This window comes from Micromesistius poutassou, assembly GCF_964030765.1.
Source record: "Micromesistius poutassou genome assembly, chromosome: 10".
NCBI lineage: Eukaryota > Metazoa > Chordata > Actinopteri > Gadiformes > Gadidae > Micromesistius > Micromesistius poutassou.
The window spans coordinates 14,056,879-14,080,998 of NC_140280.1; the positions used below are offsets into that span (position 1 = coordinate 14,056,879).

Genomic DNA, 24,120 nt, shown 5'->3' on the forward strand with positions numbered 1-24,120 from the left:
TAATAGGTTTAAAGCAGTACCACGTGTAGTTAATGAAAAACTTTATTAAGCTTGTCTTTTATTAGGATATTTTTCGTATAGGCCATTATGTTACAATGCGAATGGGTATGGGTATGAGGGGGTATCCCGCTGTCCCAAACACAACTAGCAGAATAAATCAAAATGTAATCTAATTGGATCGACTTATAGTAGTACATCTTTGGCCCATCGGACTAGGGTCTTCTGCGGGAGGAGGGGGGTGCTGCGCTGGCAGATGGCAGACACAAACGCAGGTCTTTGAAGTCCTTCTTCAGCTACAGGTTTTAAAGCGGATCAAGCCATTGTTGGCACAAACAAAAATAACTGCAGACCCATTAACACGTTGAGTGTCCGTAACATACATTGGCCGGTTTCTTCTAAACGTAAACTAACTTTACCAAAAAGACACGATCAAGCAATAGTGTCGATACTGAGTAAATCCACCCGAATGGCACTCTTTACGAACCCCTGCTGTGACGGATAGCGAGGCGGCCTGGGTCCGTTTTAAATAATAGTCCTGGCACCTAGCAAAGTCAAATTAAAAAGCATTTCCTTCAGTAGAAAAACCGTCGACCTTGGAATAAGAGTAACAGTAACAGTTAGTCGACCGAGATCCCACATCGCTGATCGTGTTCGTTTACTATCAAATTGTGTTATCCTCGACTCTTTTCATTTACACTAACGTTGAGCCAACCAACGCGCCATAACCTTTTTTTTTTCAGAACCCAAACAATTAAAAAGAGTTCCCTATCTCACCGTGGGGGAGTGATGCTTGGTAATAAAACAATGTAATGTTTAACAGATTTCGCTCACGTCGACCGCATCGAACACGATTTATGTCCGTAGACACGTGACCCTGCGGGGCTTGAGGCTGGCTCGTTGTCCGCGAGCCGTGGAAGACTGCCGTTTTCCCAACGGGTTTCGCGTATAAATACACACAGGGTCACAAAAGTAGCTCCGTTTATATTGTTAAGAAACACTTACCTGTCATTAGAGCAAATATCAAACAGCCGAATCGGGGTACGAAGAACTCCATAACTTTTGCTCTATTCCCAGACTCACTCGAAACTTGGTCAGACGGACTAGTGGTGAATTTGAAAGACCAGCTCACTCCACCGAAGCATCCGAAACTCCACTCCCTCACTCCCGCTATCGGCAGGTGCACACAGGAGGGTGCGTGACTGTCACGTGACCTGTTGTTTTCATATTAGACCCGCGGCTGCCCCCTACTGTTGTTTTGAACGAATACCACAAGCTACATTTTTCCTTTCCATGTCATTATTTTGGAAGCCCAGTGGGTGCACCAAATATTTGACTGACTTTTTTAATATATATATTTGAAAGTTGTTTTGAATCTGTAACATTACACAATCAAACAGAAAGAAACATTATTTAATAAGTCAGAGCAGACATAATTCTCATTTGTTTATGTAACTTTGTTTTATCTTAACTAGCTAGTTCTGACTGAGGAACAACACAATTATTTAGCTGTACATTGTCACTGCCAGGCCAGTCAGTTTTATTATCAAAGGAACAGTATAACATGGTCTTTCCTTGGTTAACTGAAATTCTTATGACAATGCAAGCGTGACTGTTGGACAAAAACATTTGTGAGGAATACCGAATTCTAGGTATGGTGCTTGTACTGCCGTTTTCACTGAGCCTGACAAACAAATCAAATGCCTACAGGTAGGCTACATACATTACTGCTGCGGTTGCCACAACTATTCTGTCCTGCATAACAAATATTTGTCACATAATGAATGAAAGTTGGGACTACAGATTGAACTATAGAAATGTTTTATTGATGCATGGAAACAAGTAAATATAGTATCCTTTAAAAAGTCTATACATTTTATTAGCCTACACTGAATAAATAATCATTGTCTCAAAAAGGACGGAAGCATGTACGAAAATTCACCCATAAAGAAAATTGACTAACCACTTAAATGCTACTAGCCTTTCAATACACCCAACATTTGCAGTTCATTTAAATATTAAATCTAGGGCTGACGATGTGGAAACATTTATTATCCCAACTATTGTAGGTTTTTAACTCCATATCAATAAAAACACAATACGCTTAAGAATTCAAAAAAGTATATGGCTATGTAAAGGATGGCATCAGTGTAAAACTAGTTTTCTTTTCTCTCTGACGTTTTGTCTCCAACACTTCAAACCTCATAGTGGATCATTTTAAAGGCATATCTTCTCATCGCAATTCATTAAGACTCTAAAACTGGGCATCATGATGAGTCGATATCTTAAATTTTGTGACAATACAACACCAAACAAAGACGATAAACAATCCTATCTAATTGTTGCCCAGCCCTAGTTCTAACTATTATAAATTGTCCAAAGTGCAGAAAATAGTTAATTCAAATCAAAATTCTATCTAGAATAATTTATTAAAAATAATTTGGTCAATGGTCTAGTTTGATGTTACTCCCTAAAAGACGGTCATGATTCTTCATTCTAAAAATCCCTACAGTCCCTAGCCGTAAGAGTGCGCCATGTTGTGCATGCCGCCCCAGTATCCAGGTCCTGCTCTGTAGACCTCTGGTACCCAAACGTTGTGCCTCAAGGGGTGATGGAGTCTGCCATGGGGTCGGAGGCCATAGTGAGGCCGACCGGGCGGGTGACCCTTACCCACCGCCATCCTTTTCTTCGGATTCCATGTCGGAGCATTTGGGTTCATCACCTGTGAAAGAGAAATAGCAGTATTAGGTTCCTGAAAAACAGAGGCAGGCCGGTGTGTTGCGTTTGACTCTCAGCCGTGTTCAGGGTTCAACCCCCATGTCTGAAGTCCTCCCTCAGACACCCTTGAGCAATATGCCCAAAGCACACCTGCTTATACTGAGTAAGAGCCTAACTAAAAATATGGAACAGGTAACCAAACCCTCCTATAATGTTATGACCCGATTCAATGTTTACAGTCTCTAAAAACATGGTTAACATGCATACAACATGGCAAACATGAAAGTAACAACAACAAAAAAATGTCCTGTACACATCGGTGTGGTTGGAGTCATTTTGACCCCTAGCACTATTATTCTATAAAACCCTAATTTCTATCTCGTTTTTGTTGTGTTGGATGATACTGAGGGCACCAACAGGTTAATATATTTGTGTGTGTGTGTGTGTGTGTGTGTGTGTGTGTGTGTGTGTGTGTGTGTGTGTGTGTGTGTGTGTGTGTGTGTGTGTGTGTGTGTGTGTGTGTGTGTGTGTGTGTGTGTGTGTGTGTGTGTGTGTGTGTGTGTGTAAAACAGTTCCCACGAGATCTCTGATCATTCAAGAAGCAATGGGAGAGGCAGGACATATTTCCCACGAGAACTCACAGTTCTCATAACAACTCTGATAATTCTCGCAGCATGGGGGGGGGGGGTGGGGCAAACATAACCACAGGAACTTTGATAATTCTTGCAGTATGTGGGATGGGGCAAAGTTCCCGCAAGAACTTTGATAATTCAGGCAACATTTCTCTTTGCATTTGTCCCTCAACTAAAATTTTGAAAATAACCACCAGACAGGAAAATATTTGTTGCCACTGAGGTTCTGTTACAGATCTTTCAGGGTGTCCTTCTGATGAGAATGAAGCCAGTGAGATAGGATATTCTGAGCCTCCTTGGTTTCTCAAACACAATTATACCCCCTTGTCATATCTCAACCACCAAGAACTGACATGACATCCAAAAATGGAAAGCTGCTGATTCTCAATTACAAGACTGACTGCAGCCAATGCCTAAATGGTTCCAGGCCCTACCAGATATGCTAGCAGCAGGGATATACAAGACAATCTGCATTTGAACTATATTATATTTGACTATGTATAAATACATTACTATATTTGAATATCAACATAAAGCCCTACAAACACCAAAACATCATTTGTTTTTCATTTTTAGGTCATTGAATGAGATAGTACAGTGATTTGCATATTTCGCAACAGTCATACAATCAATACTTGATGTATAAGGGGAGGTTGGGGCAGTCATGTATTATTCACTGGGCTATAAAGATGGTCAGTAGAAAGGTCTAAAGTAGCTGAGATAGAAAATTGGTCTGAAAAGACTTTCAGTTACAATAATTGTCTGCGTGTTTAAATTGCTCGGGTCAAATTGACCCCAAACATCAAAGTTGTAAGTCTTTTTGAACATAAATGGTCTCTGACGGACATTATTTAAACAATTAGGCAATTCCTCGATAACAAACCCTTGCTCCTATCTGCAATTAGGTTGTAAATCGACCAACTTGCACTAGCACTTCCTTGTTTAATCACTTGGTAATACAATGAATAGTACTCTAAGTGCAACCAACAACCTTATAAACAGAAGGTGTCCTTAATAAACCTTGTGCAGCAGATATTTTGCAGTCCAATATTGATTTTATGCTTCGATGGTTCTCAGCCACACTGCGGGGGCCACTCTGGATAAAAGCATCTGCTAAAGGTCTAAAGAGTCAAATGTTCCCGTAAACAAGTGTCAATAGCTTTCACCTGGTGTGTGGTGCGGTCGAGGGGTACGGTGAGGGGGGAGGAGCCTGGGGTCTCCCTCAGTGTGCAGTCTTCGTCAGAGGAGGAGCCAGAGTTGTAGTCTGATGTCACCCTCTCCAAGGCACTGGTCACCTTCCTTGCGACCTCCTTGTCATCTGCCTCTCCCTCAGAGAAACTGGCCACTGAGAAATAGGGGTTCTGCTCACCATACCTAAGGAGGAAAACAAGCCATTAAAAAAACAATTTAGGTTGCCAAATGAGCCAATAAGGCTAAACTTAAAGACAAAGAATATATTAATTGAAAACATGGCAAGCAGGGTTCTACAAAATACTACCAGCTACTGCGGTTCTAAAAATAACCATTCACCAATCCCTCCAGACTCACCTACAACACACCTCTCCAGGGTCCACCCACAAGGTGAGTTCTCTGGGCAGGCTCAGGTCAGAGTACTGAACCTCACTCTCCTGGCAGGCCCACAACAACACTGGATCATTCTGGAACTGATTCACTCTGATGCATCTAGAGAGAGAATTATTTTTTAAAAAGTTGTTATTTTGTCTACATTACTGCAATAGTGTTTTGGTTATTTTGAGCATCATTTAAGACGCTAGATTCACTCACACCAGATTATAGTTGTTATATTTGAGCAGCAAATAATATTACCTGAACGCTTGGCCCTGACTGGGGTTCTCTGGGTACCAGTGCCCTCTGAACTTTTCCTGCAGTCCAGCCACCAGCCTCTCGACCACTTTCTCAATTTGAGCAGAATCCAACTTTTCCCCCTTTTTAATGAGCCTCTTCAGGAAGAAAACGGCGGCAGCAATTTCTTTCTTCATGTTTCACATCAGCTTCTTAGCAATTTGTCAGTCCCTTTAAATAATAATAAACATTTAGGCAAGTGACCACCAATATATTAATCAGGATAACCCGAAAACTATAAGACATGAGAGTCTGGACGCTGGAATATAGCGCAAGGAAATCAGTGGATGACGTCACCCGCCAACGGAATTCCAATGTGGCGGCAAGAAGTGATCCAGCAAGGCGGGCTGTGACGCACTACTTCCGTTTATCCATGTGGCACTTCAAATAGTTTACTGTACTCTGCCAGTTTGCTAAACATTGCATTAAGAGCTGTAAATAGCTTTCGGTTTCCATAAACGTTACATTATATCACAACGTCATCAGAAACTATGTGACAAGTAAATCGCATGAGGTCTGACTGACAGACCGGCGTTGATATAGCGCTAAGGCCCTAGCTATGTCACTGCGTTAAGACAAAGCAAAGTCTATAATGAACATTTATCAACCAAGTTATTTGTTTGTCGCTTTAAGGTGGTGTTCATGACAATGAAATGCTAGTAACAAAAAAAAGGATTACCTTCAATAAATAATAAGAACACAAACTTACTTTTCCCTGAGTTATCCAGCATGTGGGCACGATAGGAAGCGGTGAGGTCCTGGAAGCTCTTGCTCTCTAGGACCTCACGTTGGACGCTACTCCGCCCACGACGCTGTCATTCCTGCCCATAAAACGTACGGTGTATTGCCATTGGTTTAGCCATGGATTAGACCGATTTCTGTCGGAAGTAGATATTGCATAGTTAATCAGCTTTAGATAGTTTGTTTATTTTATTTACGGTGGGTTCACACGACCGCCCACGCGACATGTGTATGGAGGAGGTCTATGTATAAAAACTGGTGTTATCTTGGATTTGGTTTGAGAGATGTAGCTACATTATTTCTAACGTTTGATTAAATCAGTTTTTGTGTTCAACGTAAATATTCCAGTGCTTTTCTTCTAATCCCGTCCCACGTCCAGCCTGAAAAAAACGGATTTATCAGTAGCGGATTTATAGTTGTTTAAACCTTTCCCCACAAGAGGGCGCTCTAGCTCCATCTACGACCTAAATGAAACAAGTGTAGATGATTAATGTAATTTTTATAGTTTATTGTTATGTTATGTTACTTCACTCTAGGATGCTGCTCAAGTCAAGTCAAGTCTCAGTTGGTTTGAGCGTGTGAATATGAATATTCAGGTTGATTTAAAGATTGCATAATGGATTATAAAAGTGCCTTATTGTATATGCACATACACAGTATATCCTTTTGGAAAGTTCTGCATTATCATATTTAAATAAGAAAAAAATGAGGAAATGAGACTGACTCTGAATCCATGTTAAAAAAAATATTTATTTAAATGGTTTAGAAAAATAATCGTATGCACAAGTCACGCAGGCTGCAAGCTCCATGAAACACACAATAAATACAATTTGTAATTAAATGCACAAGTAAAACCATACGCATCACGAGTAAAACAACAGGCTGTATAATCAGTTCAAAAGGAGTAAAGGTGTAACCAGTATATGCAAACAAGAACTGCAGCTAATAAAAGGGATGCACCACAGGCTACTGATGGTCACGATCTGAAATGTCCATATTCCCACTGTAAACAAACCATAACAGCACTCAGATTCAAAACTAAAATGAAAGTCCCCCCAAAAAAATCAACAATTTCATAAAGGATAAAAGATAAAATTAAAAAAAATAGATAACACAAAACACACAGAATAAACATCTCTCCAAACAGTTTAAAATTGACCAAAACAACCACACTGAACCTCTTAAAACCCACAAAGGGTCAAACTTATATCTCTTATAAAGAGAACTTCATATATACAGTGACAAATGCTATGCAAAGCATCGATTGGTATTCAACCCTGGGGTTTCCCTAACCTATTTCTTTCTGAAGTAGTTCATTGCTCTCCTTAGGGGAAAGCTAAAATATGTATCATGCCTTTAATTCCATATCTTCTTCTTATATCATTTAGTTATATAAGGCTTCCTCTTTCCTTTCTTGCATAGGGGTACTACATGTTCCAAGCACAATCCTTTCGGTTTCCTCCCAAAAATATCCTTCAAAACAACACGGATGATGATGGATGTTAAGCTATCCCACTGGGACCATTTCCCCAACTGATCGTATGCTCGGAACACTGTAGATTAATTGCATCCTGACAGTTTAACCGTCTATTTTTATTGTAATTGGGCAAACGAGGCCAGGAAACCTTCTACCCAACTTAATAGTATTGCTTAAGACTCAATTTAGCCCTCAATTATAACACATTACCAAATGATAGACATTTGACCAACCGCTTATATAAAAAGGACTTCTGATAATATTGCATGAATTACCGTTTCACGTGACAAAAACAAATACAATTCAATAATCTGGTTGGTATTGCATTTGCATTTACACTGGATTCATGAAGCTTAAGCAAGGCGGGTGCTTATATTTCCAGACACAAATGTATCAACAACAGCTTTGGTTTGGTGAAGTGAAAGCACTAGTAGTGATAGAATCCTTCCTCTGTCACTAAAGCGTTAGATATCCACAGGCATCTCACAAGAATATGCCGCAAAATTGAAATGAAAATAAGCCATCACTTTCCATCTTGAGCTGCAGATGCTTTACCAATTCTGCAATAATATCCTGCAAAAGTAATCCTGCAAATACTGTAACAAGACTCCTTTTGAAAACCACTGCTTGCAAGGTCACATGTGAACTCAGGGAGATCAAGTGTAAAACTTTTGTAAAACTGAAAATGTTCCAAATCTATCATGTGCTTTTTTTTTTTGGCTTACAACCACCACCCTTTCAACCTCCTATTCTATCTTGAAGGCAACTCGAAACCTAATTTAATAGTTCTAGTCATTAAATAACAAAAACAGAGCAAACTGTGACTGCTCAGCAGTTTAGAATTATTAAAATGCATCACCAGTCAATCCAGTCAATCCAGAGGTTTAAAATACTCTTAGGCACTTCTTCATTCTCTATCCAATTGCTAAAGAAACAAAATGGGGAATTTAAAGCAAATATGTAAATATACAGATTTAATCTCCAGACCAAAGTTATTTGAGATCAAATTAAATCTTAAAAAAAACAATTCCCAAAAGAAAGAATTAAAGTCCCCCAAAAAATTCAGCAACCAATTTAATTGTAAAATGGAGACCGGATGAACAGATGTCCCCCATTAATACCAGCGTCTGCATAGAGGGAAGTGTTGCCTTTGAGACAACCACTTCTTCTAGTAGCCAGACGACCCACCGAGGGAACTATTTACAGCAACATGTACAGCTCTCATTGTACCACTTATGAAGGACAACAGGGCCCTGCAAAAACTCATGGTGGTCCAAAACAATGGCCTTGCCTTTCTCTTCCGACCTGGTCCCACCGTGGCTGCCACGACGCGGCCAACTGCCGTTGCTGGGGAGAACCCCAACGCGGCACGGCATCACTGTCTAACAAGGTCATTCAGCGTTCAACAGGAGGCGTGCTTCAGCCCGTTAAGTGGCGAGATGGAGGGGTGGGGGCCCCCCCAGCTTCCCCTCTCACAGAGAGATGGAAGGAGAGAGAGAGAGAGAGAGAGAGAGAGAGAGAGAGAGAGAGAGAGAGAGAGAGAGAGAGAGAGAGAGAGAGAGAGAGAGAGAGAGAGAGAGAGAGAGAGAGAGAGAGAGAGATGTGCGCCTCACTCCACGGGAGTGGTCCCGCTGCTGGCCTTGACCGCAGCCCTGCTGATGTGCAGCCAGGGCAGCTTGGCGCAGTTCTTGAAGAGCTGCTCGATGGCCACGTGACGCACGTGCAGCTCCGACGCCAGCGAGTCCTTCTCCTGCACGGCCGCCGTCAGGTCCTCAAACACCTCTGGAACGATGCGAACGAGAGAGAGAGAGAGAGAGTCAGTAAGAACTAGTAGAGTCCTCAGTACCTTCCTTCAGGTACAAGGTCACACACACACACACACACACACACACACACACACACACACACACACACACACACACACACACACACACACACACACACACACACACACACACACACACACACACACACACACACACACCTGATGCCAACTGCCATTGAGGTGAACCAGGTGGGGATACATTTGAATATGCCTTGTGTTTAACACATGCCAGAGCTGCCGTTCTGTCGAGACATGCTCGAGAAATTTGATAATCTTTGTGCCTGAAGAGCCATTCTCCCTGCTAAATGGTAAACAATCAGGACTGGAATGTGTGTGTGTGTGTATGTATGTATGCATGTGTGTTTGTGTGTGTATGTTGTGCTCAGGCACATTGGAAAAGCTGACTTTCCAGTTATCATTCAGCTCCATCAAATTCAGATGGAGGCTGATGAAAGGCTACAAGCCATTACTTGCACAGTGTGTGTCCGGCATACTTCAACCACAGTACATCATTCTCTGAACAAAGCAATGACACATTTGGAAACTATAAACATTAAGGAGACGTTTATTGTTCGGACGGTTCAGCCGGATGCGTCTCACATAGGCCATAGGCTTCTTACTTTGAATCTGCAGCAGTAGCTCGCCATTCAGTTGGTGGAGTTCATCCATGTTCATTTTAACCACTGAAAGACAAGAAAGGCCATTTGTGTGAGAACATGCAAAGGCCTTTAGGGAACAGATACTTGTACCACCACCAGGTGACATTCAAAAACAATACCATTGCAGCTCCTGTACGGTAAACAACGATCATCCGTGCAGAACCACAATCGTTTTCATTCCGGATGGACAACTGTGCTGTACTCACGCTCCTCGCTGCTCGGCCCATGGCTCGCGCCGCGCCGCGCCTCCTCCCCGCCGGTCCGCTGACCTCTGTGGCGCGGCTGACCGTGGGGCAGCGTCAGCCCCAGCTCCTCCGCGGCGTGGAACTCCAGCATGCTGGCGGCGTAGTCCGGCAGCCCGTGCCTCCCGCCGGCCCCGTCGCAGCGCGGCGCGTAGCGGGGCACCTGGGCGTCCGAGCGCAGCGCGGGCTGGCCGCGGTCGCCCCTCTGGCCGTAGCAGAAGTGCTTGGCCCCGGGCCGGTCGGCGTCCTTGTTCTGGGCGTACTGGATGATGCGGCTCAGCTTCTGGCCCAGGGCGAGCTTCATGCCCTCGTAGGCGCTGCGCGAGGCCTTGGAGTGAGACAGCTTCTGGTCGGCGATGAGGTGGTACTTCTCGAAGCAGTCGCGGTGGCCGCGGAGCGACTTGGAGTGCAGGAGGGCGGCGGTGGACACGCCTGCGTTCACACGCAATAAAGGGAAGGAGTGGAAAAAGAGTCACAGACGGGGCGATGAGTGGCCGGGGGACGCTTGCCTCAAAGCGTACGTGTCTGAGGTGGGGGCGCTAGTAACAGCAATTTTCATTGAAGACAAATCTCTAGATTCTTTTTCCAATATCATCAATAATCCGCTTTGTCTGAAACTTTGAAAAGCTGTAGCTGTAGGAAGCATTTCCACTTGATAAATAACTTCATTAAAACCAATTCATTATGTCCATCCGACTAATCAGTTGATGGTTTCAGTACACGGATGAGTCAAGCCACCTATTGAAGCTTGCAGACTGTAATAAACCAGCGCTCAGCTAAAACAGGCAGACTGACCTACAGTGTTTTCCTCTGTGAAAGCTGCTTAGCGTGAGGATTAAGTGCAAAGAGAGAGCAGTACATTAAACCAGTCTAAATACATACACAATTTCAATGCATTTTATTGAAAAACTGGGAACTTGAAGAGCGGGACTCGAGTTCACATGAAGGAATTAGATATATATTATATTCACAAAGTGAATACACATAGTGGGTTTGTATTTCCACAACAAAAGACACCATTATCAGAGCATTCAACATCATAGCTCCCTTCTTTAGACTAATGAAAATGACTTGCAGCAAGTCATCGTAACATGGGGTTTGCAAGTCGGCTGCAGAATAATTTGTCCATGAAAAACACACACATCAAACATCATCCATTATTAAGCATGTCTGAGAATTAGCCCAGAGCCATCCTGGGTCTAGCATTCAAAAGATTTCCCTACAGCTACAATGTGGTCTTCCAGGAACTTCCATTGGCATAAGTGGAGCAGAAATGGTTACGGCGGCTGTAGTGGTTGGAACCCGCCGCCACAAAGCAAACTTAGAATGAGGTCTCACACAAGAGGCCACTAAACTGCACACTCTGAGGAAGATAGAGCACAGCTGGTCAGACCAAAATGAAAAAGACCTTAGAGCAAGGTCGGACAAACTTTTGGAAGGAACGGGGCCTTCAGTATTATGAAAAGGTTTGATAAACGCTGGAGAACCGAAAGGGCAAAAGAGAAAGTAAGTGTGTGTGGGTGTGTGTAAAGAATCAGGTTCAAACAAGTCAGAGACTGTGTTTATGCAAGTCTTTCTTCCCCACGTCATGGCTTTCTTCTAATGGTCCATGTTTCTGGACCATTGTTTAGCTGAGCTATAGGGATTAGTCATTCTCCTCTACCTACACGACGAAGACAGTTCTGAGCACTGGTTTAGCCAATATGCAAGGCATATGCAAGGCATATACTTACTGCATCGCTAAAGATATATTAGGATAGGAAAAGCCGGGTAGCTGTGATTGCCGTTGGCCCCCCTGGGCCATTTCCTCCCATTGAACATTGATGTCAGGGCCAACAACAGGAAGCCGATACTTGTTCTCGCTCTACTGTGACAATCTGACCCGTCTCCTACACTGGCCCCCCACCACCAAACCCCACAGCCACACAAGATACGCTTCGGGATTGTTCATCTCTTTATCGTTCAACTGAGGAAATCTGTGGTATCACGCTCTTCTATACATCTTTGAAAAAGGGGATAAGGTCATGTATGCTGAGTGTGAGGGTTAAGTCCAAGCCCGGGTCTAGAAATAGGATGTTTCCCGTCAAGCCACTGCTGAGGGAGTAAGATCAAATTACTACGTGCAACGTATAAAATGTACCTCACACAACTAAAAGCCTCGGTGACGGTTTGTCAAGGTTCAAACGGTTGACTCTTGGTGAAACAGGCGGTTTAACGACGCTGCCACAGCCAACCCTTCACCAGGATTAGGTGAGAGGCTCATTACCTTACCCCCGTATTGTGTAGCACCTCTAGAGGGAATATGGCTGAGATCGTTTTTCCAGAGCTTAGCTATAGTGTTGGCATAACCTATTTAGATAAAAGGATAACCTGTTAGGCTTGCAATATAATACATTTTCCATTGCATTACCATCCTCCAATTTGTGATGTAGGAATATTGAGTCGGTGGATCTTTGGTCCTTTCTCCCTCCATGAATGGGTTTCAGGCCCTGGGCCCATCACATATCATGAAAGCATCTATTTTAAGCTCTTCAGTGTATGCACAAATGGCAATGCTTAAAAAGGGCCCCACACACACACACACACACACACACACACACACACACACACACACACACACACACACACACACACACACACACACACACACACACACACACACACACACACACACACACACACACACACACACACACACACACACAGGGTTGTAAGTGGATCAGTGTGAACTCGCATGCCACCTCGCAGGCTCCATTAAAAAATAAAGACCCCACAAGCCCAGCAGACACGAATCACAATCCCTTGACTGGGGATGTTTACTACTACCACCACTAGCAGCAGCAGACCTCACCCAGGCTAAACAGCTTATCACTGCAGTTCTTTCACCGTCCGGCGCCGAAGCAGACGCGTGCACTACAGGCTCAACACACTCAGACCATTTAACAGAGCTGAATTCACATTGTCTCAAACAGCAGCCATGGGACGTGATTCATCATGACGCTGGTGCGCCACAAACAACCAATCTCCTCCCCCCCCACCCCCCCGCCACACCATCTCCGAGCCTTTTGTTACTGATTTACGGTTTAAATGGCCCCTCAGTAAACAACAACAACCCCCAAACAAAGAGCAGCCTTCTCGCAGCGGCACAGTTTGGCATCATCACGTAACGTGTGGAGGCAGCCGGGACGTGGCCCAGGCCCGGGTTAGTGAATGAGCCTTCAAGTTATTCATCTCAGATCCACTGGCGCTCGCCTGGGAACGCCTTCCAGATTTGCATCGAAAAGGCAGCGCTTTTAATAACAACTGTCAACCTTAACCACTAGAATTTAGTACTCCTATCATTTAAAAACACAAAGAAATACACATCATTTGTACATGGGGAGATTTAATGTTTTGAGTCAATTTTCTGTTCAATAAAAATGTGTATGGCGTGGCGGGGACACCTGTTGAATTGGATCATTCGAGGTGCCCTATGGGCTGATTTCAGAGGTACTCTTTTCAATGTATTTAGTCTTTTATGCAGTTAAGACTAAAAAGACTGCTGACGTGCCCTCTTGGGTGCCGTCATGCCAACGGAGTAATCTTATCTTAGAATCTGGTCTGAGGCTGCTGGCTTTTCACTGCTCTGCTTCATGAGAGAAGCTACTGCTCTGCTTAGTTCACTTGGAGGAAACAAACGAGAGCTAATATAGTTAGAGGCTTCCCTGAGTGTCCTAGGATCAATGCACACACATCAGAATTAGATTTCGCTCTAAGATCTGTACTAATATGCTTAGTACTCTTTTTTGCTACTCGTTTAACTGGTACGCCAGTCTATTAAATATACTAACCTTAACTCTTAAAATCTCAGTCAATAGTGCAATCAATGTAGGTAGACATTTTCCGACCTATTACCATTGCTTAAGCCGTTAAGCCATCTTTTATGAATATATCCTATACAGGGGCCTTGACACGCTTCCATTGACAGGGGGCAGAATGTCCACATACAGCAAGGCTCAGAATGGAGTTCCATCAACAGCTGCATGGCTCCAACTGGGACTCCAGACACAGCTTGTGTGAACTGTGGTGCACCTCTACGGTCTAGTCAACTTGACTGGAGACGTGACATATTTCTGGGAGGTAGAACTTAAAGAACTTGACTCATTGCTTTGTTTTCCTTTAAATATGAGTACTGCCAGACTCGGCGAGGGTTCGAGGTATTGCAAGCACAATCAGCAAATACCTGGACCAACAGAGTGCTCAAACAGAAGAGCTGCCAGCACCGTCGACACCATTGGCTCTCTTCATCCTGCATTGTGACTGGTTCAGCCAGGATACACATGCCCTATTTTGTAACTTTGCGTCAGAAACAATAGCTTCCCAAATAATAGCACTGATCCGCTTTTTTTTTTTCCAGCCCTGTGGTTTTGTGTAGCTGTCTGAGTTTCCCTAACTTCCTCCATTAGGTTTTTCAGCTGGATCTGACCTCAACCTAGCAAGCCTGAATTAATCCAGACCTCAGATGCACACATCTGTCTGCATTGAGTAACAGGGAATTTATCGGGTTGAGTTTGGCTGAACCTGATCCAAAAGGTACCGAAGTAGTTCTTTAAGGTAATCTGCATAACAAAGGCAGGCTCAAGATGACACTGGCCAGTCACATTCTGAATGAAGAACCATAGTCCTTTGAAACTTCTGTTCAATGAGATACATTTCTATAGATGTGTCTGAGGACAAGTCTAAGGACGCACTCACACTAGGCCATCTGTACCGTGCCTGAGTTCGTTTGCCCCCTAAAGTCTAGATCGTTTGGCTAGTGTGAGCACGCCATCCGTACTCAAGTACAGTTAAATTCCGTGGCCTCAGTACACTTCGGAGAGGTGTGCTCAGGCCACGGTACAGATGCTAATGAGCCGACAAGCGCACACGCACGGATACGCAACCTATATGTACAAGAGGAAACCGTACTCAGGCCCAGTTGAGATTGCCTAGTGTCAGCACAGGCCAGCGGCACAGTGGGGGGGGGGGGGGCAATCGTACTTGAGTACGGTATAGGGCAACTTTGCTTAGTGTGAGTGCGCCCTTAGAGGCATCTTCAGTTCTCCTTTCGAGACAGTATGCAGCTTCCTGGCAGGTTATTGAAGCTGTGCCTTGGACATATACTAAACGTATTGGGTTGGTCATTACATTCAGGGACATTTAATGGCGGTCCTAAATTCCATTGAATTATTACACTGCTATTGCGACTTTGCTTCTATACAGTCACAAGAAAAACCCATTGAACCCTAATAGTCCATTTGGATTGACAGTGTGTTGTGGCAATTTCACATTTGTGCTTACCGCATCGAGTTGACAGGAGAAAATGCCCACCTACGTGCATCAGGCTGACGTTAATAACCCCGTGTGGTGGGCTGCTATTTATTGAAACCCTGTGCAGACGGCCTCAAGGGGTCTCTTCCAGGAAACGAGTAGCAATCAGCTAAAACTAAAGCCGGCACTTCCTGTTGAGACTAAATCCATCCAACGCTATCGGCCACAAGTACATTCAACCAACGTGTTTGGAGGACCCGAGTGCATATTGATGTGTGTGCACGGTTGCCTCAACATGAGCAGGGCAGGTGTGGCCGGGCGAGAGGCGTTCATTAGATAAGTTGAGAGCGGCATTAGGAATCTCCTAAGCAGGCAGCTCCTAGAAAGTGTAGACCAGTCTGCAATGCCCTGAAAAGCTTGCAAATGAGTGTCTGGTTTGTTAGTGGAGTTGCATGACAGCTTTGGCTTCAGCTTGACCTCTGGTATAACACACTGTGTTCCGTGTCTGTCCATCGCTGGCCAAGAGGGCAGTGAATGTTTAAACATTCCAACCATGGCATTGTATTGCTTAGTTCTGAGGCAGCGCTTGATGTTGGATGGTTAATCATCTCTCGCTTAAGCATTTGCTCATGGTGCACCAAAGTAAAGAATAACAATGAGTGTGCACGAATTACAAAACAACCACAGCACCCGGTAGTTTGACACTCGTTCTCAGCCATTTAACTCAGAATGCTTTAAAAAAGGTTAGGTGAATATGTAAATTAATATTCACAGCAGCAGCACAATATATTATTCAGAAAGCATGAATATTCAGTATTCGACAGATGCAATTCACCTCCAAGCCACAATGATAAGCCATTGGACCCAATGGCACAAAGCATGTGTTTGGTTATAAAAGTCAGTGTGTGTGCGTTTATTTATGGGATTGAGGGACATTCTTTCTCCATGGTTTACTGGCTAGTGAGCAGGCTTTTGTATCCCTCTCCTCTGATGAAGCCATGCAGACGGTGATGATGTTGACTCGAGGCCCAGAGCATAGTGATTTGTCTGTTAGGACTCATAGCCTGGCCTGGGAATCCAATCGTAAGACCTAAGGCAGGCGCAATCCGTACTTCGACTGAGCACTTTATTCCTTCTCACCAGTTGAACTTCAGCAACCAACCCCCACTACAACCCTCGGCACGTCTTAGATAACAGCCAGTTTGATTGCCCCATACACACACACACACACACACACTACATCAATGATCATGGCAGTAATGCTATTCAGTCATCAATTGACCAAAGCCAATTGTATCTAAACCCCTACTAGCCGACATACATACACATACATGCCAAGCATGGACACGTTTTTTAATGCGGCTTGTGTTGCTTCAGTCTGTTTCACGTTCTTCAACATCAAAACACTTATGTTGTGTTTGGCCTACAAAACGTCAGTTTATACCTCTGCTTATATACTTGTATAACCTTAATAACAAAGAGTTACTCTGGCCCTCCAACACACAAGAAACAGGTGAGGAAGGAGGACAGGTTTTTCTTAATCTTTCGGTTTCTTTTGCAGGGAGTGCATGCAGACAGTTACCCTTTCTGCACTGGCAGGCTTAACAGTTTCCAATAATTATCCTGCTTTTCCAATTAAGTCATCCTGCTGCCCCTATACAAAGCCTACAACAAAAAAAACACTAATTTATTCAGCCATGTGATGCTGCATGACCAGCCATACAGGCGGACACACTTATCTTCTGCAAAGAAATAAAGATTGGTCGATTGAAGAAAGGAGCCCATGTGCATGTAGGAAGACGATCTGAAAGGGGACCATATCGAATCCTGTGGTAGATGTAGGAGATGATCTGAATGGGGACCATATCAAATCCTTTAGCAGACGTCTGCGCTCTGCCCGACCTTCTTCCTCCAATAGGAGGCTCATTAATTAAGTGCTAGGGAAAGAAATCCCATTTTAAACATGGCCACATATGCACGACCGAAATGGGGAGGCGGCTTAGCAGCGTGCCCTGGTAGGGACGTAAGCCCTTCACAGCCATTAATATGCTGCACAAAACTGACACACTTGGGTGCTGGACGGCATTCGTCACAAAACATTTACAGGCTATTTTTTTCAGCAAATCTTGCTTACACCTTTGTGATCCAACTCTGCTCTGATGGATGCTCTGAATATTGGATTGAGACATTGTTATATTATCTGGTCTACTGCAGTGGCAAGCAATAGGCTATATTAATTGTATATTAACTATATTTCCAGGACTAAGAACAGGACAGAAAGAAAGGACTAAATTATCTGACTGTGTATCAAATTAATGTTTAAATATTCTAAATCGTTATTGCAGTAAAGGTATCAAGCTTTTTTTGAGCGTATTTAGAACTGCAGAATCTTTTTTGAGGTGAAAAGCTTCATTGAAAACATTCCTGCTCTAAAGTAAACAGACAAAGGCAATGCATCATGTGTCTGTTGAAGTGCCTCAACAGACCTTGAGATTCTTGTGTTTGCTCTTCAACACATCGTGAGCAAACATTCCCCTTAGAAAAAGCAGATAATCTTAGCTATTACCTTCAATAGTGAGTTCAAAGCAGACATGGCAGAAGGACATGGTCCCAGTGTCTGTCTCCAGCTTGCAGACACTGCAGATGTTGTCATCATTCAGGTCAATGTTCACAAACTGCTCCTCTTCATACATAGTGCCTATGGGAGCAAGGGTCGGGGGATCAGTTGCATAGTTAGAAACAAAAACAAGAAACAAATGGTGGATGCTCCTTAGATTACACCTAAAGAGTGTTAAATTGGAGCCTAACTGTGGGCTGAAGATTATTACATAACTGGTAACCTCATTAATCGAGTTGAGGATTTAGTGATCAACCTCCAAGGACAATAACAATGATGAGACCTTAGCCATTTGTAATGGATCTATCTTTTCGGTCGAGTTACTCCATGCAAATATAAAATAAACATTCATTTATTTCATATTTTACTGTCAATGCCTTTAAAAAGGTAAATATCATTATAGTGCAACCTAAACAGGAAATGTTATAAAGGGTTTGATTGAAAAGTTTTTGTAAAACAATAGTTTGGACGAGTTATTTCTAATGAACGATGAATGATGTATCTCGACTAGAATTTAGAAAATGTTGTTGATCCACGAATGACCATGCCCGCACATAACAAATACTCGACTTACTCAAGGGCATTTCTAGACAAAGCTACAGACTCCACATGCTTTGTTTGTTAAAAGTTGAACTCAGTTTAAGGAAGGCGCTTTGACTCGCACTCAAATATATTTTCCCACGTTACATCTTTTTGTACATAGACTTGATTATATACTATATATACTATATGCCTTCATTACATTCGTAATACCTGTATTGTACGACTTTCCCTTAGCGTTTGGTGTCATAGCAGCTGCTAACGTTGAGCAAATGCATGACAAGCTAGCGAGTACTGCCATGAAGCCTCTATAGGTGGCTGTGGACCGTTATTTGACGCTTTACTTTTCATGAACAAACAACATCTGACTGAAAACAAAAACCAATAACGGTAATATAGTGTGTAACTTACCGAGACAGCGAAAGCCTGTTGCCTCCTTCTACAGTTGTGTCTTTCTTCACCGACTCCTGGCTCCCGCCGTACAGCTGATGCCCAAATATTAGCCTCGCTGCGCGTCACGGAGGACAGAGCGAAGGAAACTCTGGGGTTGGAATGAACCATCAGCGTCCTCGGAGGGGGGGGGGGGGGGGTGAGAAAACTGACAAACTCAATTACAGATACAAAATGCATATATGCATATGCATGTTTCTCAAAGTAGTACTGCTAGCTTTTCTATGGATATATTTAATTTTTTTTTCAAATATGTACTATGTACTCGTTACCTTTAGGTATATATGAGCACTGAACTCTAAAGGTCCAAAAGTGGTTTGTCCTTACTACGTCATCAAAACAAAACATTTCCACACAAAATGTGATACTTTCGGTTTACGATTAGTTACTGGGAATGAGAATCATTGACATTAGAAATAATTTATTCTAATCGTGGTTGGTTGGGATCCGCAAAGCAAGAGACAAATGGCACTCGATTCCCGTAAAGGCACCCACATTTAAATAACCACACGTGGGAATTCCCCGCGAAATGAGGAATTACGTTCCTCTGAATGTGTGACGTATTTTCACCAAAGAATAGAAATCGATATGTACGACGTCATATTAGTTTACCAATAGACCAACGACGTTGTGTTGGACAATGTAGTCTTAATTCACAAACGATGGTTGACTTAACACAAAGCCATGTGTGAACACTATACCGGGCCCAATAGGAAATGCTACAAAACAGCAAATCTGATCCATAACAACAAATCGGTTGGCTCGTGCTCTTTCTATTGGAGTAGAACAATCTTCTAGTGGGTGGTCCCCGTCCCCGGTTGCTACATTGAGTTGGAGAGGGACCAGACCACGGAAGCCTTCATCATCATCTCGGCTATTCTGAACCAGAAATCCCCTAGCTGGGACAAGGCAGACGCCCTTAATTCTCTTCAAGGTCACTCATCTGGGAGAACGGGAGGTTAGAGTGGAAACGAATGGGAGGTCAAAAGAAAATCGGAGCGAATAAGAATGAAGGAGGAGGATTAGTAGTGAGGTCTAGTAGACCCTCAGCATCAGCTGGGCCAGCAGGTCGAACACTTCCTGCTGACCACAGTGATAAGGAGAAACAAGAGAACTGACTCTCAATAGATTACACTTTTTATTTATTTGAAATCTTGTGCCTTAATAAGAACCATCCTTTGTGAATTTCTATGTATCACGACGTGTGTTCAATCCTAGTATTTATAATGGCTTGCAGAGCCACCTGGTGGCCAAAGGAAAACAATACATTAGCGATCAACATGATTGAGTGTTTTTGTGCTCCCGATAATAGAGAGCTGTGCTATAATTAAGATTTAGCCGAAAATGATGTGAAATAAAATGTTAAATATATGTAAACACATTTAATCAATATAATGATCGATTGATAGGATTGATTGATTAGGATTAGGCCTATTCATAACATTTTTGTATAGTGAACTGCTCCCTGAGAAATGCAAAATATCAATAATGAGGGTTTTCTTTTGAGTTCTGAGAGTCTGGGTCATTTATGGCCTAGTTTTTTTCAAATGAGCATAAAGATGGCAATCTCCCGTTGTGCAGACATGCGCTCCGTAGAAGCTGAAGGCTGCACATTGAAATGGTTCCTTCGGGGGTGGGAGTTATGTGCGGAGTGGGCGGATCTTACAGCCAACCTTTGGTGACAAAGTTTAGTGGCCTGCATTTATGGTTGTTATGATTGCTTATACATTGTTGTAGTTGACACTAGGATGTTAAGCAATTTCAACCTGTTGTTATGAAACAATTATAATTCCTTGTCTGTCTAGAACATTAAAATGGAAACAATTATAACACACCTGAACTGCATCTTCTCCCACTCACACTTACTTTAGTTCATTGAATGTACTAAAACATTTGTACTAATATACTTGTACAATAAATACCAAATATAAGCTTTTCTGTCAACATATCCATAAGTTTCCAAACCCACCCTTTTTCTTTTTCTTTCTTTTCCGTGAACCAGAAACTTTATGTTATCTTCACCCTTATACATTAGCCAGCCATTAATCTCATGAATCCATCTCTGCTAAAGTGCACACAAACACACACCCACACTACAAACCACACACACACACACACACACACACACACACACACACACTCCACACTCCCCCCCCACACACACACACACACACACACACACACACACACACACACACCACACTCCCCCCCCCCCCCCCCCCCACACACACACACACTCCCCCCCCCCCCCACACACACACACACACACACACACACACACACACACACACCACTCCCCCCACACACACACACACACACACACCACACTCCCACACACACACACACACACACACACACACACACAGATGCCCAGGAGCTATATCCACAGGTTGCTGCTTGCCTCGTGTCTTCGGAGGCCTCTCGGATCTTGTTCGACAAGTTTAGTAAGGTTCAACCGAGTGAAGGAAAACAGCCCGTAGCACCGTGATTACACCACAAAGCCAGCTAGTCATAGGGTTTGTACAACAGCTGTGGTTACTAAGGTGTTGTTGCTGCTTTTGCAACATTTCTTCTTTTAAAGTCATTGATCATCCCTGCAGACGGGCCTGTCTGTATACCGGTTATGTGTCCGAGACGTGACCAACAGGCTCTGTTGTCAGTAGTATGTGTTGAGGACGTGGGTTGGTTATGTGGATTAGGTATGACTAAGACTGAAGAAAGGCCAAGTACCTGTCGAATAAGAGTTCCTTCTGCAGGAAGGAAACGTTCAGAAGCTTGATACAGTCACTGCTCAGAGAGGGACACATTGTTTTTGTTGTACATCATTCTTTGTCGAAGAATTCCTCATTTATAGGCTTGCACGTTGTCATACTGAAGTTTGGGCATGAAATGAAATCATGAGGATTATGAAACAGGCCTTGTAGCAAACAATAACGTAATAATGGCCAATAACATAATAACTGCCAATAATGTAATAATTTAAATGTAATAAAGCCAATAACGTAATAACTTTATTTAACTTTAATACGTTTTTGGCTGGTTATTACGAGCCTTTTGAAGTTCTGCGTTGCAGTTTTCAGTATGGTATTGCAATTCACCGCTGGAACGCTAGGGGCTGCGGGAATGAGACGTTAGCTGACCAATGACAGCCCTGGGTCTACACCGTTCTGAGTAGCCTCGACGGATAGTAACATTTTTTGGAGGCACACGTCGGGCTACAGAGAGGGTCTCCGATCGGGTTTAGGACGATGGAGAGGGCTTTACGCAGTATCATAAACAAGGCTTTACTTTTACTCTGGGATTCTTGAATCGGCCAAACAGCTTTGGGGCCAGTCTGATCTGCAGAGCGACATTAGATCACTTGCCGATTTGGCTGAAAATGTAATAACTGAGCCGATAATATAATTATACATAAATATGGCTGCAGCCCCCCCCTTCAATATTATCATATCATACTGCTTTATTCACCAATAATCAGAACCTGAATGTTTGTCTGATGCATATGCTCTAGAAGATGCTGCTCCTAAACTGATTTAATGCACACGTTCATCCACATATGCTAAAGAAATCTGTCAATTCCATAAAGACAATTTCACCAAACGTCCTGTAATTCCAGAGGTTTCTGCAGTAATCTCATGTGCTGATGTGGCAGTTTTTGTGTAGTTTTGTATAGTAGTTTGTGTAGATAAAGTGGATGGCATAGTCATGTAAACACATGTCATTACCACTAGCCCCATGTACGGCACCTCTCTCTTTATTATGGTTATTTGTTTAACAGGGTGGAGGGGTATCTGTAAGGTCAGATATTTAAGCATGTGTTGCAAGATGCAATATTAAGGCTTAGAGTGACAGTTTCTCTCCAGAAATTGAAATTAAAATAAAGTGATACCTCAGTTATTACATTATTGGCTCAGTTAATACATTTTCAAAGGAATTTTTTTCAAAGGAAGGCCAATAATGTAATAACCAGCCAATAATGTAATAAGTTATTACGTTATTGGCAAAAGGTTATTATGCTATTGGCTCAACAACTTCATTACATTATTGGCAAATTATTACGTTATTGGCTTTATTACATTTAAATGATTACGTTATTGGCAGTTATTACATTATTGGTTGCTACAGGTCTCTAGTATTCCTGTTTAATTTTATTATTGCCCAGTTCAGAATATCATTTAGAACTCATAGGATTTTTTTGTTCATTTCAAGAAGTAGTAGTCAAAGTATAAACATAATTTCTGTTTTCCCATTCCATCCATATATACTTTCATCATAATTCTGAAACCAACACAAATGTTTCTTTGACTATCCAAAAAAACTAATAGAACCAATAGAACTAAACGCATTGGACCATAGAGGAATACATCATGAAACACAACCAAACCATGAGTCAGCATCTCTAAAATCAGCTGGTGTGTTCAGGTTTGCGTCCATCTTTGCTAATACTCCATGTGTACACTTACATTTGTTTTATATACATGATGTACATGAGCATGACGCATTGCTTCATTGCAGCTTATAACATGGGACAAAGCAGCTTGTCCAGCCCCTGTACGTGGCCCCCGGTGCCAGCAGTCTGTGGCCCTCACAGCCTCCATGCAGCGTTACTCCCTTTGACATGGAGGCCATGAGGGCCAGTTCCAGCCTTCTCTGGCCGTGACGACAACCATGCAGGGTTGCCGGGTTACCTGCACTTCCTCTGTGGCTCCCCACCCCCCCCCGCCCATATATCAGACGATGTCGTTTCATCCATACATGCCCATCATCCCCCCCTTCAGTCCCCTAGGCCCCCATGGGTAGTATACTTTACAGGGGCCCGAGAGGTACAGCATGACCCCTGGAAGAACCTCGATGCCTTGGGCAGTGGTGGATAACAGGATCTATTAACACCTCCTGGTTCTTAAGCCACCAGCACTCACACACAGGCCTGCTTTCCCCCAGGCTGGCGGTGGCACGTGTCGGTCGTTACACCAGCGACCTAGGGGAGCTTAAGATGAACCCCTTTGCTGTCAGGGCTGCCACTTCTGCCGTGGCACGTTTGACAGAGGTCCCCGCCGGAGTAATGGTGCA

The 24,120-nt window shown here is 43.2% G+C and overlaps 3 protein-coding genes across 4 annotated transcripts in view; all 3 read right to left on the reverse strand.

The window, feature by feature from the left end:
* The window catches only part of cxadr (CXADR Ig-like cell adhesion molecule), a 33,121-nt gene extending 31,983 nt beyond the window's left edge, over positions 1-1,138 (reverse strand). Inside the window, exon 1 of the mRNA XM_084474464.1 lies at positions 1,003-1,138. Within this exon, the coding sequence (XP_084330590.1) occupies positions 1,003-1,054 (52 nt within the window). The 5' untranslated portion in view covers positions 1,055-1,138. The remainder of the gene's footprint in view (positions 1-1,002) is intronic.
* Positions 1,139-1,844: 706 nt separating this feature from the next.
* On the reverse strand, positions 1,845-5,946 carry btg3 (B-cell translocation gene 3). Of its 2 annotated transcripts, XM_084474028.1 has the most exons (5): positions 5,920-5,946; positions 5,175-5,381; positions 4,896-5,030; positions 4,514-4,721; positions 1,845-2,719 (listed from the first exon to the last, which is right to left on the reverse strand). In XM_084474028.1, exons 2-5 carry the CDS (start codon positions 5,345-5,347, stop codon positions 2,513-2,515), a joined length of 723 nt encoding a protein of 240 aa, XP_084330154.1. In that variant the 5' UTR covers positions 5,348-5,381; positions 5,920-5,946; the 3' UTR covers positions 1,845-2,512. The 2 variants fall into 2 exon arrangements, with proteins under 2 accessions (XP_084330154.1, XP_084330155.1); XM_084474029.1 differs by lacking the exon at positions 5,920-5,946 and having other exon boundaries at positions 5,175-5,424.
* A 3,079-nt stretch (positions 5,947-9,025) lies between these two features.
* Positions 9,026-19,098, reverse strand: cUnh21orf91 (chromosome Un C21orf91 homolog). The gene is made up of 5 exons (XM_084474604.1): positions 19,012-19,098; positions 18,010-18,141; positions 10,119-10,586; positions 9,874-9,936; positions 9,026-9,210 (listed from the first exon to the last, which is right to left on the reverse strand). Exons 2-5 carry the CDS (start codon positions 18,134-18,136, stop codon positions 9,038-9,040), a joined length of 831 nt encoding a protein of 276 aa, XP_084330730.1. The 5' UTR covers positions 18,137-18,141; positions 19,012-19,098; the 3' UTR covers positions 9,026-9,037.
* Positions 19,099-24,120: the final 5,022 nt, after the last annotated feature.